The sequence below is a fragment of the Barbus barbus genome (genome assembly GCF_936440315.1).
Source record: "Barbus barbus genome assembly, chromosome: 10".
Classification (NCBI taxonomy): Eukaryota; Metazoa; Chordata; class Actinopteri; order Cypriniformes; family Cyprinidae; genus Barbus; species Barbus barbus.
The window spans coordinates 5,893,728-5,906,708 of NC_136738.1; the positions used below are offsets into that span (position 1 = coordinate 5,893,728).

The 12,981-nt window shown below is 35.8% G+C and overlaps 1 protein-coding gene across 2 annotated transcripts in view; it reads right to left on the reverse strand.

Annotated features, from left to right (window-relative positions):
* The window catches only part of LOC306876144 (diacylglycerol kinase eta-like), a 77,010-nt gene that overhangs the window by 12,095 nt on the left and 51,934 nt on the right, over positions 1-12,981 (reverse strand). For both annotated transcript variants that reach the window (XM_079427113.1, XM_079427112.1), the window contains exons 16-25: positions 11,905-12,036; positions 9,402-9,536; positions 7,775-7,892; positions 7,582-7,692; positions 7,384-7,480; positions 5,414-5,521; positions 2,970-3,083; positions 2,747-2,881; positions 523-789; positions 114-206 (exon numbers count right to left, since the gene is read on the reverse strand). In XM_079427113.1, coding sequence (XP_079283239.1) covers positions 114-206; positions 523-789; positions 2,747-2,881; positions 2,970-3,083; positions 5,414-5,521; positions 7,384-7,480; positions 7,582-7,692; positions 7,775-7,892; positions 9,402-9,536; positions 11,905-12,036 — 1,310 coding nt within the window. The remainder of the gene's footprint in view (positions 1-113; positions 207-522; positions 790-2,746; positions 2,882-2,969; positions 3,084-5,413; positions 5,522-7,383; positions 7,481-7,581; positions 7,693-7,774; positions 7,893-9,401; positions 9,537-11,904; positions 12,037-12,981) is intronic.

Below are 12,981 nucleotides of genomic sequence, written 5' to 3' on the forward strand. Positions count from 1 at the left end.
TCATATGTGATCATTTTTCCTTATGGGGACCTGCTTTGCAAAACCATTAACATTTAGGTTATGGCTTGGAAAAGGTGAATGAAAATGAGCTTAAAAGCATTAAATCAACTCACCAATGGCACTCGTCCTACTAGCAGCGACTCAGTCTCATTGTGCAGGGCCTTCACGGTGCTGGCCACCTCAATGGCAGTGTTTCTTGTCAGGCTCTGATGAGAATGAATCAGACATGAGAATTTACTCATAATTATGTGACTTATTTGAACCATGAGGACAACAGAGCACAACAACAAGTTGGGTTCCTGAAACGATTTTCATACAAAACTATCATGTGCTCCTAGACTGATTATATGAGCTTTGGAAAATGACAAAAATCAGTATAGAACTTTGAACTTTTTCACACCAAACCCAGATTATAATGTGGTGTGGTGATGTCCTAGTTATATTTTGGAGACAAAGTAGGTTTTTGTAATAGTATAAAGGATGAATGATGATAATTAATTGGTGTGAACTGGCATTGCTCACCTCGGGGAACTTGGGGTGTGTTTTGTTGATGGCGTGTGAGGAGGCGTTGACGGCGTGGGCGAGCTCCTGCTCGAGGAGTTGGTAGTTTTTGGCAGCCTCGCAGATCCTGGTGATGAGATCCTCTGCGGCTCGAGCACACATCTGGATGAGCGTGGCCTCCTCCTCTGTGGCCAGATCCACAGAGTGCTGAGGATACAGGTGCGGCCTCAGCGGAGGCTTGTCGTATTTCAGTTTATCCTCCCAAGACTTCAGCGTGTTTTCAAATGCCTTTATTGAAAAACAAATACAAGACTCTTTTAAATGATAGTGAGTTTTACAGCCAGTGTTTAGCAAGGATACACACATTGACACATATAAACCATCTTACTTACAAAGACATATACAGTTGGGCAAAAAAGTATTTAGTCAGCCACCAATTGTGCAAGTTCTCCCACTTAAAAAGATGAGAGAGGCCTGTAATTTTCATCATAGGTACACTTCAACTATGAGAGACAGAATGGGGGGAAAGAATCCAGGAAATCACATTGTAGGATTTTTAATGAATTAATTGGTAAATTTGGTCACCTACAAACAAGCAAGATTTCTGGCTCTCACAGACCTGTAACTTCTTCTTTAAGAGGCTCCTCTGTCCTCCACTCGTTACCTGTATTAATGGCACCTGTTTGAACTCGTTATCAGTATAAAAGACACCTGTCCACAACCTCAAACAGTCACACTCCAAACTCCACTATGGCCAAGACCAAAGAGCTGTCGAAGGACACCAGAAACAAAATTGTAGACCTGCACCAGGCTGGGAAGACTGAATCTGCAATAGGCAAGCAGCTTGGTGTGAAGAAATCAACTGTGGGAGCAATTATTAGAAAATGGAAGACATACAAGACCACTGATAATCTCCCTCGATCTGGGGCTCCACGCAAGATCTCACCCCGTGGGGTCAAAATGATCACAAGAATGGTGAGCAAAAATCCCAGAACCACACAGGGGGACCTAGTGAATGACCTGCAGAGAGCTGGGACCAAAGTAACAAAGGCTACCATCAGTAACACACTACGCCGCCAGGGACTCAAATCCTGCAGTGCCAGACGTGTCCCCCTGCTTAAGCCAGTACATGTCCGGGCCCGTCTGAAGTTTGCTAGAGAGCATTTGGATGATCCAGAAAAGGATTGGGAGAATGTCATATGGTCAGATGAAACCAAAATAGAACTTTTTGGTAAAAACTCAACTCGTCGTGTTTGGAGGAGAAAGAATGCTGAGTTGCATCCAAAGAACACCATACCTACTGTGAAGCATGGGGGTGGAAACATCATGCTTTGGGGCTGTTTTTCTGCAAAGGGACCAGGACGACTGATCCGTGTAAAGGAAAGAATGAATGGGGCCATGTATCGTGAGATTTTGAGTGAAAACCTCCTTCCATCAGCAAGGGCATTGAAGATGAAACGTGGCTGGGTCTTTCAGCATGACAATGATCCCAAACACACCGCCCGGGCAACGAAGGAGTGGCTTCGTAAGAAGCGTTTCAAGGTCCTGGAGTGGCCTAGCCAGTCTCCAGATCTCAACCCCATAGAAAATCTTTGGAGGGAGTTGAAAGTCCGTGTTGCCCAGCGACAGCCCCAAAACATCACTGCTCTAGAGGAGATCTGCATGGAGGTATGGGCCAAAATACCAGCAACAGTGTGTGAAAACCTTGTGAAGACTTACAGAAATCGTTTGACCTCTGTCATTGCCAACAAAGGGTATATAACAAAGTATTGAGATGAACTTTTTGTTATTGACCAAATACTTATTTTCCACCATAATTTGCAAATAAATTCTTTAAAAATCAGACAATGTGATTTCCTGGATTCCCCCCATTCTGTCTCTCATAGTTGAAGTGTACCTATGATCAAAAGGCCTCTCTCATCTTTTTAAGTGGGAGAACTTGCACAATTGGTGGCTGACTAAATACTTTTTTGCCCGACTGATAAATAGAGAAATAAAAAAACACTAATAAAATGCCATTAAAATGAATGTGTTAATGCATTATTAACGCGTTAATTTTGTTAGCCCTATATATATATATATATAAAACTACATTAAAAATCTTACTGACCTCAGACTTCTGAACATTAGTGTTAATGAAGCCATTTTGGATAAATTATTCATTAAACTGATCTAATCCCATATTTTATGGTAATATTGCAGAAATAAATTCCCCAAATCATGATTCTTCCTCAGAAACACTCACGCGGTCCCTTGTCAGCATCTGGGCCCGGTTCTTGTGCTGAATCTTGATGACTCCAGGAGGCTGAATCCAGGCCTCTCCATCCACCTGGACCGGCACTCCTTCATCTCCCAGGATGGTGATCTTCACCGTGCGACACTGGGAGGGATGAGGTGAGTTACACACACTAACACCATTGTTCACATCCTTTACAGATCTGTGTCGTTCATGTGTGAAGTGTGTTTACCTGTGCAATACGGTGATGCTGCAGTTTGATCACCCTTGAGAAAGCCATCTGCATACTACCAAACACAGCGACCACTTCCAAAATTTTATCATCAAATGAAGGGGCACAGAATATCTGCAAAAAAGACAAAAAAACAATAACTATGAAAATAGCTCACCACCACAAGGGGGCTCCTTACAGGCTCACCCTAAAGATTCACAATGAGAAAAAATAAAATTAAAAATTATCCTAAAAAACCATTAACTCTATAAAGCCAACCATATTTGATACATTTCTAAGGCCTCTTATCAAATTTTGATTTAACTCTTGTACACAATCTACTACATGCTTTCTGTCATCTGATTGATAGTTTATATTATTTTAGCAAGTAAAAGACATTTTATTATAATTGTAAAAATGTTCCCTTTCAGGTCTTGGTACATGTGTTTTTGCTGTGAAGTATTTACTGATGTTTATAATAAGAATAACTTTTATTTTATAAGTAATATTTCAAGATGAATACTTAGCTTTACTTGATTATCCATAAATAATTTTTTTAGAAAAATCATATTAAAATTTGAGCATCAAATATGAAGAATATTTTGAAGCTTTTGAAGAACATTTATTTGTATCTCTCAATTATCACTGTATTGCCCTGTATTATATGTTTTGCCTCCATAGTAAAAACTACAGACTTTGATCCTAAAACTGAGCATTTAAAGGGTTAGTTCACCCAAAAATGAAAATTAGCCTGTGTTTTACTCACCCTTGAGGCATCCTAGGTGTATATGACTTTGTTCTTTCAGACGAAACCAATCGGAGTTATATTAAAATGTCCTGGCTATTCCAAGCGTTATCATTGCAGTCGGCGGGTGTTTCTGTTGAACAGTCCACAAGACGTCAAATAAACACGCATACATAAAACGTACCTCAAACGGCTCTGGGGCGTGAATAAAGGCCTCCTGTAGCGAATAAAATATCCATATTTCAAACATAATAAACATTTCTCTCTCACTTCATCTATCTGTCATAAGTGGAAGCCATTCCGGCGGATGACGTAGGACGTTGCGTGATTAGTGACGAACGCAGAGAGAGAACAAAAAACGCCAGTCACGAATTAGAAGTACAAACCGAGGATTTGAAAAGAAAAATGTCGGAGGATTTTGATATAAGCCAAGAGGAGACTGGTTTTCCTTTGCTAAAGTAAGGAAACTTTGCTTCCTTTGCTCCTGTAACCAAACTTGCAAGACTAGCATATCTCAGAGGCGCGTGCTACGCATTCGTCCTACGACATCACCACAGATACCGGAAGTGAGAGAAAAGTGATTATTACGTTTGAAATATGGAGATTTTTCTTACAAAAATGCATTCACTATAGGAGGCCTTTATTCATGCCCCGGAGGCACATTTTATTATGGATGTGCACACTTTATTTAACGTCTCTTATTAAACACCTGCCGACGGCAATAATAGAGCTTAGAAGTGCCAGGACAGTTTTTAATATAACTCCAATTGGATTCGTCTGAAAGAAGAAAGTCATATACACCTAGGATGCCTCGAGGGTGAGTAAAACACAGGCAAATTTTCATTTTTGGGTGAACTAACCATTTAAATATAACCTTACTAAGACATATTATTGAGAGATATAGAGTGACAACAGATATTTAAATGCATTTTACAGTATATAAGTAGTCTGCTGTACACTTATAAAGCTTTCATCGAGTTACATTACAAGCTATCCACATTTCATTTGACTTTTTTGGCATATAAATAACATCTGCAACAAATTTCATATTTTTGCTCAGTTTGAGCGTCTGAATGAAACAAAGTTTTTTTTTTTTCTCCTCGAGTGTGAGCTCTATATTCTTACTACATTATACTATATGAGTCATAAAAGCATGATGTAAGCAAACTTTTTATATTTATTTATTTTTAGATTTTGTCTAAAGGCTCAATAAACAGTTCCATTAGAAAAAAACAAAACAAAACATTTTTCAGACTATTATTTCATAAGTCAGACTTTACAGTGTTGAACTCTCTTCCATTTCTAAAAAAGCTTTTCTGAACTGAGTCCTTGGCTGTCCTGTCCAAGATCAAAGGCATCTAAGCGTTCTGCACTCTGCCCTTCTGTAACCAGACCTTGTAGCACTCAAACCATGTCCGGAGGTAACCTCACTCTGAATGAGGCCCTGTGAGCTAAAACAAACCACCTGCCAAAAGGCCACTTGTTGCGAACAAAGGCCCGTGTCACTCTGGGTTCAAAAGGTTTTGTTCAGAGCCAGCTGCACGTTAAACAACACGAGTCAACACAGGGCCTGCTCATCCTCTTAATTAAAAACCTCTCTACGTGGTGTCATATTTCAGCTCTTACAGCCCTGACATCTAAGGGCTGAACAGCTCAAAGTCAGGATGGAAATGCTGTTTGATGAGAAAAACCCCTTATGGCCTCTAGCAGCATGACTTACGTCATCCTCTTTGGTGCCGCCCCAGAAGTTGGTTCCCCCGGCGTAGCTGGGGATGTTCAGCACAGCGATTCCCTGGAGACTGGGGAGTGGGATGTACTGGCCGTCACACTGCAGAATCAATCACACAACCATGAGCAGCCCTGAACATGAAACTGGGACAGCAGTCGACGGCCAACGCAATCGTTTGACCCACAAGTGCTTCAAAATCTACTTGAGAAGACATTCAGTTCCAGCAGCTGTTGTCGTTAAATCAGTAGATAATAATTTGTTGGTTGTTCAGGTTTGGCAACATTTGACACTTTCCACAAATATTGTAGCAACTAGTGTCCGTTACTTTTTAAAGCAAAAATCAAGGCACAAATTTGTTGTTCCAGAGAATAAAAACTACTAGACCAAACTTTCGAGAAACCTCATTTTAATTATATTTAACTGCAATTTCTAGACCTAGAAAAGTCATTACACTGTAAAAAATGATGGGTTAAATACAACCCAGCGCTGGGTAAAATATGGGCGAACCCAATGATTGGGTTGTTTTAGACAGCGGTTGGGTTACTGCCGAGAAGGTTGGATTAAACATTTAACCCAACTGTTAGTTGAAAACAACCCAGCATGTGTTCTTTCCAATAATTACCCAGCACTGGGTTGTATTTAAAACAGCATTTTTAAGAGTGCACATGTATATTAATAAAATCTCTGTGGGAATGTTTTCTAGTTATGCCAAGCTCTAAAATATTTTGTCAGGTCAAAATTGTGAGTAAAAAAAAAATAAAAAATCACAAACAACTGGAAAAATTCATGGAGTCTTTGAAAACTGGACAATGAAGGGCCTTGGATTCAAAGAGGTTAAGAAGCACTTTACGATATGTAAGATTATTTAACATAAAATCATTTTAAAATGGCAAACGTCAACCCTGTTACTGCACAATTTTCCTCCTTTTAAAAGAAACAAGAGAACATTTCATATACTGTATTGTGACATTTACATTGTACCATCACTTATATCCACTTTTTAAAATATTTTTCAACCCTGTCAGCAAGTTATTGAGCAAACAAAATGATCAGACTAATCTTTTGTTTTTTATTTATGTGAAATAAACAATTAACAATTCAACAATAGTTTAACATTTAACAATGGTTCTATTCTATTTAAAGAAATATGAGATAAACTTGTGAATTTGTATGTTGTGTAGCGAAGCACTGATCAAAAATACGACTGAATATGTACAGTGTCTCATTATTCTGATCAAAATATCATTAACTTCTGATTGATTTTGTATTCCTGGCAGTATTATCATAAACAGTGGTAAAATATCGAAGCTATAATATAGGCCAAATCAGAATATTTATTGTAAAAAAAAATTGCTTTTGTAACAGCTGTCAAAAATAATCTATATATTTATTGCTGTAATTTGTGATATATTTTAAAGGGGAAAAAATGAAGTATTTTTTTTTTTCAAAACACAACAATATGCAATATCTGCATTAAGTTCACAATAGAGTGAGTTTTGAGCAAAAAAGTTGTGTATTAATCTCATACTGTCACTCTGAAATCTCACGTGCTGACTTTTTGTAAAGCGCTGTATGGACTGAGGCGCGTGAACCAGGATCACGAAACCCAGACGCTCTCTATTAAGCAGGAGTGCTGACAGTTAAAGTCCTTTTCTGATTTTATTGTTGTTTTTATCCCCACCGGGGATAAAAAATAATGCAGCAGAGGCAGGGATACATAGACCAGAAAATCGCACCTTGTATATATATTATTGCTGTCAAACGATTAATCGTGATTAATCGCATCCAAAATAAAAGTTAATAAATATACACAGTATACACACACATATTATGTAAACAAAAACTTTTATTTTGGTTGCGATTAATCACGATTAATCGTTTGACAGCAATAATATATATATATATATATGTATGTATATGTATACATATTATTAGTGAGCAATGGCTTTCATTCGTCTCACCTCCAGCTGAACTTTCTGCTCCAAGTTCTTGTAGGTCCGCTGCAGAAGCTCTTTCGTCCCCAGAACTCCATACCACATCATGTTTTTAGTGCGACTTCTGGACGGTGAAAGAAATACTAGTCAACCGTTGAGTCCTGGTCAGTGGTGTTTTGGTAAATGCAGTATATGAAATATGACTATGCTTATATCCTGAACTACCTGCATTTCTCTGGGTGCTCCTCTCGCTTGTTGTTGAACTCCAGTGAGATCTTTGCATCTAACCCAATCCCAAAGTAGTTATTCATCACGCACTTCTCCAAATAGCCCTCTCTGTGAGAGAAATTACTTGTGTAAGTTTTACGAATACATTTAAAATATACTTAAAGAAGAAAAAGGAAACCGAAGCTCTTACAGCGAGTCCAGGTCAGGATCTATGAAGGGTGTTGCACCAAAGGGATCAATGTTGGCAAGCAGCATCTTACTGATTATGGAGCTTCCAGCTATAGAGGCAGCAAGACCTGCCCGCAGACCTGAAGACCAACCAAAGAATGAATGTGAGACTTCAAATCAGAAAAAACATAATTACAAAAAGTCTATTATTGTTTACTCATCTTGCTCTTTTACCCCGTTTAACTTTCTTTTTAGTGAAACACAAAAGGAGAGGTTTTGCTTGAAAGGTGTCAGATACTCCAAATAGGCACTTTAAGCATCATGAATATCATGACTTGTGCGCTATATTCCAAATGAGATCTGAGGTCATATGATAGCTTTATGTGAGAAATCGACTGAATTTTAGGATTATTAATATTAGTGTTATTTTCAGCAAATAAAAATGTAAATTTTGGTCTGTTCCTCACACAAAGCTTCCAGTTTTCAAAAGTACAACTTAACATAATTAATATACTTAAGTGAGACCTAAATGTTAGGACACTTACCTACAAGTTAATTAAATGAAAAAGTGTTATAGTTTAAATTTACATTAAATGCAATTGGCTGAATGATTGAGTGTTTTTGATCCACTTAAGTTAGACACAAGTACATAGTTATATGTAATTTGCTAATTATTTCTATTTTTTTTTTTTTATATTATTGTAGTGTACTGCAGAATGTAATTACGGTACATTAAAATATACATTAAAGTCATTTCTATGTGGTTTTGTGATTAGTATTTTTAACTGACATAATTACAAAGTGCACTTTTAAAAGTGTACTTAAGTGTCATGAAAGTGTGCTCTTTTTAAGTACACTTTATTGTGCTTTTATTTAATTAATGTTATAGTTTATGTAGTTTTTTATTTAAATTACACTTAAGATTTGAGGTCAGTGTTTCCCCTGCCATTATCTTAGGAGGGCGGCCCGCCCTCCCAACGCCCCCCCCCCCCCTTTGAAGGTCAAGTTCATTTTATTTTCTATATAGCGCCAGATCACAACAGAAGTCATTTAAAGTTACCTTTCCAATAGAACAGGTCAATACCTTGTTCTTTTATTGAACAAACTTAAATAGCCTTACATTATTTGTCTTATTTACACGACGGCATGTCATTTCCGTCTCTAACGTTACATTACATTCGCGCGTTCCACCCCGACGCACACGCACTAACACAAGTGAGCCCACTAGTATTAGTAAGTATTAAGACGCAAAACGACTATTTAAATATGACTTCTGCCTGTCGCTTTACTAAATGAGGACATGAACAACATCTCCAGAACTGCTCTGAGAGTCACTTCATGAGCATTTGACCGTTTCATTCAAGTAAAATTATCCTCATATCATATACACACACAAATGTAAAGGTAATCACGGCAACCCATCAAAATAAACATTCAGATTTCAATTGTATGTTTTTATGTTTTTAAATATTTTTATGCCGGAAAAAACAGAACATCCCCCCCCACCTAGGGGAAACACTGGAGGTACACTACTTGAAGAGCACACTCAATACAATTCTGAAACAGCATGAACGTGAATAATTGATGACAGAAATTGCACTTTTGGATGTTTTCCGGTCAGCAGCAGCAGAGTAAAGATGCGGTCGTACCGGGACAGATGATGCGTGTGTTGAGAACAGGCAGGTTCTCCTTGCTCGTGGTGAAGGGAGTGATGGAAAAAGAGCTGCAGGACTGCGTGCTGCGACTCACACGCCTCTCTGGTGGCGAACAGGGCGACTTAGCCACTGCAAAAACACAAACACAGAACAAAACATGAGCTCATGTGTACAACACACTCATTCGTCACAGCAATAATCTGACCAAGTGCCCATTACACAGAAAAATCTAATGCTATTTTGTTTTCTAAATGCTCAGTTTTTCCAGCACGTAAGAATAACCCGTGCATTTTGGTCACTGGCTCTCAACAAGAAGTGAAAAATCTGCTGTAAAAGAGATATTCAGCAGAACGTAACCCACATAAACAAACCAAAACACATCAAGGGCACTTAACAGTTATGAGACGCAGGAGCCCTTGAGAGACTGAATAAAGCCAGTGTTTCATGCCTCACTGGAAACATGAGCAGACAGCAGGCCACTATGTAAACAGGAAGTGCCACTGTCCAGCAAACAAAGATATGTTCTCTATAGACAGAAATATAGCACGGGGATCCTCTGGGACACCTACAAATAATATTTGCAGCCATAAACACTTATAGTCTGTAAGCCGTAAGGAAATCCTAGAACTTCTGAAGGAAAAAGATTGTGTTATTGCGCAGTTTTGCAAAACAAAAGCTTGTCTCCCCATTTAGAACAGCTGGCTTCATAAAAACAATGAAATAGTAAAGGCCTTTTCAGAGATTATTAAGAGAAATAAATCCATACAATAATAATAATAATAATGATAATAACAACAAAAATAATAATAATAATAATAATTTATGTTGCAGATTTTTTTAACTAAGAGAAATGTGTAAAACGACTAAGAGTAATTATTTATAATAATAATAATTATTATTATTATTATTATTATTATTACAGTTCATGTTGCTGCATTTTTATTTTAAAGCCTAATATAATAATGATAATGATAATAATTCCTGTTGCTGCATTTTTATTATAAAAACCTAATAATAATAAAGTTGCTGAAATTGTAAACTAGCAGTAATGTGTGAAACACATAATAGCAAATTTTAATAAAAAAATAAACCCATATAAAAATAATAACCATAGTAATACAACTACTACTACTAATGTTTCTGATGTTTTAAACTAAAACTGATGTGTAAAACAACTAAGAGTAATTATTTATTTATAATAATAATAATAAAAATGATGATGATGATGATAATAATTTATGTTGCTGCATTTTTATTCTAAAAATGAATAATAATAATAAAAACAACAACAATAATTTAAGTTGGTGAAATTTTAAACTAAAAGTAATGTGTGACACAACTAATAGTATTTTTTAATAAAAATAAACTCATATAAAAAAATAAATATACTAATACTAGTACTAATAATAATAATGTTTCAGATTTTTCTAAACAGACTAATGTGTAAAACAACTAAGAGTAATTATTTATTTAGAATATTAATAATAAATTAAATAATATAATATAATATAAAAAAATTATAATACAATAATTTAAGTTGGTGAAATTTTTAACTAAATGTAATGTGTGAAACAACTAACAGTAATAAAAATAAAAAACTAATAATAATAATAGTTTACATTTTTTTAACTAAAAGTAATGTGTAAAACAAATAACAGTCATTCTTGTTTTAAATATATAATCCCCAAATAAATAAATAAAACCAATAATAACAGCAACAACAATTTATGCTGCTGCTAATTTGTTTTAAACAAGTTATTTTGAATTGCAATAATTTACTACAACGAGTTTGTCACTAGAGTGCAGTACTAACCCTTTCAGCCTCAAACGCATTCTGATACTTCAGCTCCAAACCAAGGGCTGAATCACAGTTCATCCAAAATAAAGTGCTGTTAGAATTACTGTCTCAAATCATAATATGCTGTAAATGCACAGTTATGTTCAAGAATGTAAAACTGACATACTGAACAATGTCCAATAAGTACTGCATCCTGCCTACAGTTTTTGCATGTTAGGCATTATTCTGCCATAGGGATATTTTATATTTTAAATGAAATGTTTTAAAAATGTGAATATTTAAAATCTGATATTTAAAAACTTTTGGCAATCTGATTAAATAGTGAGTCTAAAAAAGATGTTCAAAATCATGACTAACATTGCTTTGAGTTGCTTTGTCACGCTGGAGTTTCATTATGGTGAAGAAGTACCTAGTTCAGAGTGCTCCGTTACTGTACAGCTGTCATGTTGGCAACTGTAATAAATCGTATGAGTATTTCAAGCATACAGAACATGTGCCTACTGTGCATTCCAGTCTTTGTAAAGAATAGACTTACAAAAAAGCCTTTCATGCACAAACAACTCCTGTGAGCCAAAAACATCCTGGCGCTTGAATGCAGCCCAATGGAGGATTCAGCTTTTAAGGCCGATCAGCAAGAACACATAGTGTCTCATAGGAAACAGTTAACAGCGACAGCATGTCTAAGAAGTGTGAACTCACAGGGCAAGGCTTCCAGTTCTTTAGTGTCCTCGTCCTTCTCGTTGTCTCTGTTTTCCTCCTCACTGTCCTTCCTGAAGTCTGTGGGAGACTGCAGCTCCTGCTCCTCTGTGTGAGCGTTCTGCTCATCCACCACTACAGCACAGACACAGACAAACCTCCTTATTCATGCACTTCTTCACGTGGAACGTAGAATTAGGCAGGGCTAGGTAATATTTCATTTATATATTAATTGTCATGTTTTGGATGGCGGTATAACATTGCACAAAATTGTGAGCATTATTTTTCAAGTTTCCCAAAGAGCGTGTCATCAGACTAATTTCGCAATTCTTCCTTGTCTTGAGAACTGCTTCATTTTTTTTGACTGATATCAAGAATTACTCTTCCATCATTTCACACTTTAAACCTTAGTTGCATACAACTAAATTCAGTTTACTTATGTGAATCACTTTTTGTTGCAATGAATCAATCCCTCTTGGATATCCCAATGTGACATTCCTTATTATTTTGTAAAATATGTACTAAAGTAAATATAGCTGTTTATTACTCTATATTGTTATATTTTATTCAAATAAATGAACATGGTCCAATTACACTTGTGCTATAAAATTTATTGAAATATTAAACATTAAAATATGCCGTATCTGAAATATTTAAATTAAAGAGAAAATATTTAAATATTGTTTTGTTTTATATTTTTAATTTAAAATTAATATATTTATAATAACATTTTGTTTGATTATATATGTATGCAAAATTGTATTAGATTTATTTGTATTATATCATATTTCATATTTAAATAAAACATTATTCTATTTATTATTTTTATATAATACTTAGATAATATTTGACCATATTTTAACATTGAAATGGGCGGCATCTGGAACATTTTACATTTGGTGCTGCATTTAGAACATTAATCGTTTAAATATTTTGTATATGTACACAAAACATTTATATGTACACAATATTATTATATTAAATTTAGATCATATTTCGTCTTTAAATATTAAACAAAAAATGTTGCTATTTTTATTATATAATTAGAAAATATTTGGTATTTAAATAAACAAAAACGTT